The sequence below is a fragment of the Alexandromys fortis genome, unplaced genomic scaffold (genome assembly GCF_014885135.2).
Source record: "Alexandromys fortis isolate MF-2015 unplaced genomic scaffold, M_Fortis_MF-2015_v1.1 scaffold_41, whole genome shotgun sequence".
NCBI classification, from domain to species: domain Eukaryota; kingdom Metazoa; phylum Chordata; class Mammalia; order Rodentia; family Cricetidae; genus Alexandromys; species Alexandromys fortis.
The window spans coordinates 1,615,579-1,618,078 of NW_026067923.1; the positions used below are offsets into that span (position 1 = coordinate 1,615,579).

The window sequence follows — 2,500 nt, forward strand, 5'->3', positions numbered from 1 at the left end:
AGGGAGGGAGGGAGGGAGGCAGGGAGGGAGGGAGGGAGGGAGGGAAGGAGGGAGGGAGGGAGGGAGGGAGGGAGGATAGGAAGAAAAGACAGGAAGAAAAAACAGAAAGGGGAGCCAATAAGGCAAAACTTTCTATGCCGTAATCATACAAATGGCACTGCTGATATAGGTAGAATGACAGGAGAAATCATAACGGTCCAGGAGAACTGGTCCCATTCTTTTGTTTTTTCTTTTTTTTTTTTTTGTTTTTTTTTTGTTTTTTTCGAGACAGGGTTTCTCTGTGGCTTTGAAGCCTGTCCTGGCACTAGCTCTGTAGACTAGGCTGGTCTCGAACTCAGAAATCCGCCTGCCTCTGCCTCCCAGAGCTGGGATTAAAGGCGTGCGCCGCCCGGCTACTGCTCCCATTCTTAAACAATAATCACAGCCCCTCCCGGAGCAAAGCACGCCGACCCTCCTGAAGGTGACAGGGACTTACTTGCGCTTGCCAGGGCCCAGCCTCCTCCGTGGATATAGATCACGCTGCGTCGCAGCTGCTCATCAGGTTTCGGAGACCCCTCAAACACTCGGACTTCCACCCCATCAAAGTCTGTGTCGGTCACCTGCACTTTTGGAGAAGACCTTGCGCTTTTCTTCCCAAAAGAAATGATGATGAAATTCAGTGCAATCAGGTGGTGGCTCAGCCCCAGGGAATGTATCAGGTTACTCTGCAGGGTATGGGAAGAAAGGGGGGAGGTGTTAGCATCCACACCAGGCTGACACCCACAAAGCCACACTCACCAATTCTACATGTGGGGTGATGTGGGATGTCCTCTGTATGCTGTGAATGTCTTATTACCATTGGTTAATAAAGAAGCTGATCTGGCCAATAGCCAGGCAGAATAGAGGCGGGCAGGAAATCCAAACAGAGATACAGGAAGAACAAACGAGAACAAGCACAGAGTCAGAGAGAAGCCAGTAGCTGCCAGAGAAGATGTGAGGTAATGCCATGGCCATGTGGCAGTTACACAGATTAATAGAAATGGATTAGTTTAAGATGAAAGCTAGTTAGTAATAAGCCTGAGCTAATAGGTAAAACAGTTTGTAATTAATATTAAGCCTCTGCGTGTTTATTCAGGACCGGCGGACAAGAGAAACCTCCAGTTACATGGAGTTTGGCTTTTTATTTGTTTTGAAAGCTAATGAGAGCTGGGATGGGGAGCAAGAAGGAGAACGATCCCCCTATGAGGCCCTGGCTCTGAAACTTGCTATGCTAGACCAGGTTGGCCTCGTCCTCCTCGCAGAGATCTGCCTGCCTTTCGCCAACTGAGTGCTGGATTGCATTAAAGGCATGCAAGCACCAACAACCTGGCTCACTGTGCTGTTTTGATTTACTCAATATTCCAGACCAGCTGCCTGGAGACAGTTCTTACAAACACTGCTCTTGGACCAGAGAGGTCCAGAGCCACTGTCCCCTCTTAGCAGTCCTAGAACTCTGAGTCAATCACTAAGCCCCTCTGTGCCACACCTTCCTAGCCATAAAATGAGTATACTAGCAACTATGTCGGGAGATTGGTGGTGGCCATGTGCAATGCCAGCCCTTGGGAGGTGAGACCCGAGATCAGCAATCCACGGTTACCTCATTAGAGTCTTAGGCTAGCCTGAGCTGCATGAGACTCTCTCCAAAATAAAATGCAAAACAAAAAGACTGATAACCATGATTTGAAACTGTTGGCTAAAAGTTGTAAACAAATTACCAGAGAAGGTTTATGTATGGGTACTGGCTACTTGTTATGTCAGCTCGATAAAATCAGGATCATTTTAGAAGAGAGAACCCCAGATGAAAAAACTGCCCCTACTAGATAGACCTGTGGTCCATTTTCTTGATTGATGTTTGATGGGGGAAGTCCCAGCTCACTGTCGGGGGTGCTACCCTGAGCAGTGGTTGTAGATGCTGTAAGAAAGTAGGTTGATCAAGCCAAGAGGAGGAAACCAGTAGCAGCCTTCCCCCATGGCATCTGCATCACTTCCTGCCTTGAGTTCCTGCCCTGAATTCCCTGTATGATGGACTAAAAGCTATAAGCTGAAACAAATCTCTTCCTTCTCAAGTTGTTTTGGGTCATGGTATTTTATCGCAGCAACAGAAAACATATTAAGACCACAAGTATTCTTGGGTCCCAGGGAGAGGAGCCCTGGAAAGTCTGTTGTCTGATGCTTCAGCCACATGTGTGTCTCAGTAACTTGTAATATGAGCTACTGCTCTCAAGACTCCATGGCAGCTCACGGCTTCACTCTCCTCGTGTCTGATGGACTGGGTCCTGACAGTGGTCCTACCATTTTTCTAGCATAGTCACTTCTTTCTATCTCGTATCTTCTAATTCCTCTCTCTGTGGGTGGAGTTTTCCTGTTCTGACTGCCTGTTCCCAAATAACTGACACAGAGGTTTATTACCAATAGCTCAGGCTTATTACTAACTAGCTCTTATATTTTAAGTTAACCCATATTCTTTATTCACACTCTGCTA

General features: G+C 47.2%; 1 protein-coding gene across 1 annotated transcript in view; it reads right to left on the reverse strand.

Annotated features, from left to right (window-relative positions):
* The window catches only part of Nceh1 (neutral cholesterol ester hydrolase 1), a 64,791-nt gene that overhangs the window by 21,985 nt on the left and 40,306 nt on the right, over positions 1-2,500 (reverse strand). Inside the window, exon 2 of the mRNA XM_050142059.1 lies at positions 476-704. Within this exon, the coding sequence (XP_049998016.1) occupies positions 476-704 (229 nt within the window). The remainder of the gene's footprint in view (positions 1-475; positions 705-2,500) is intronic.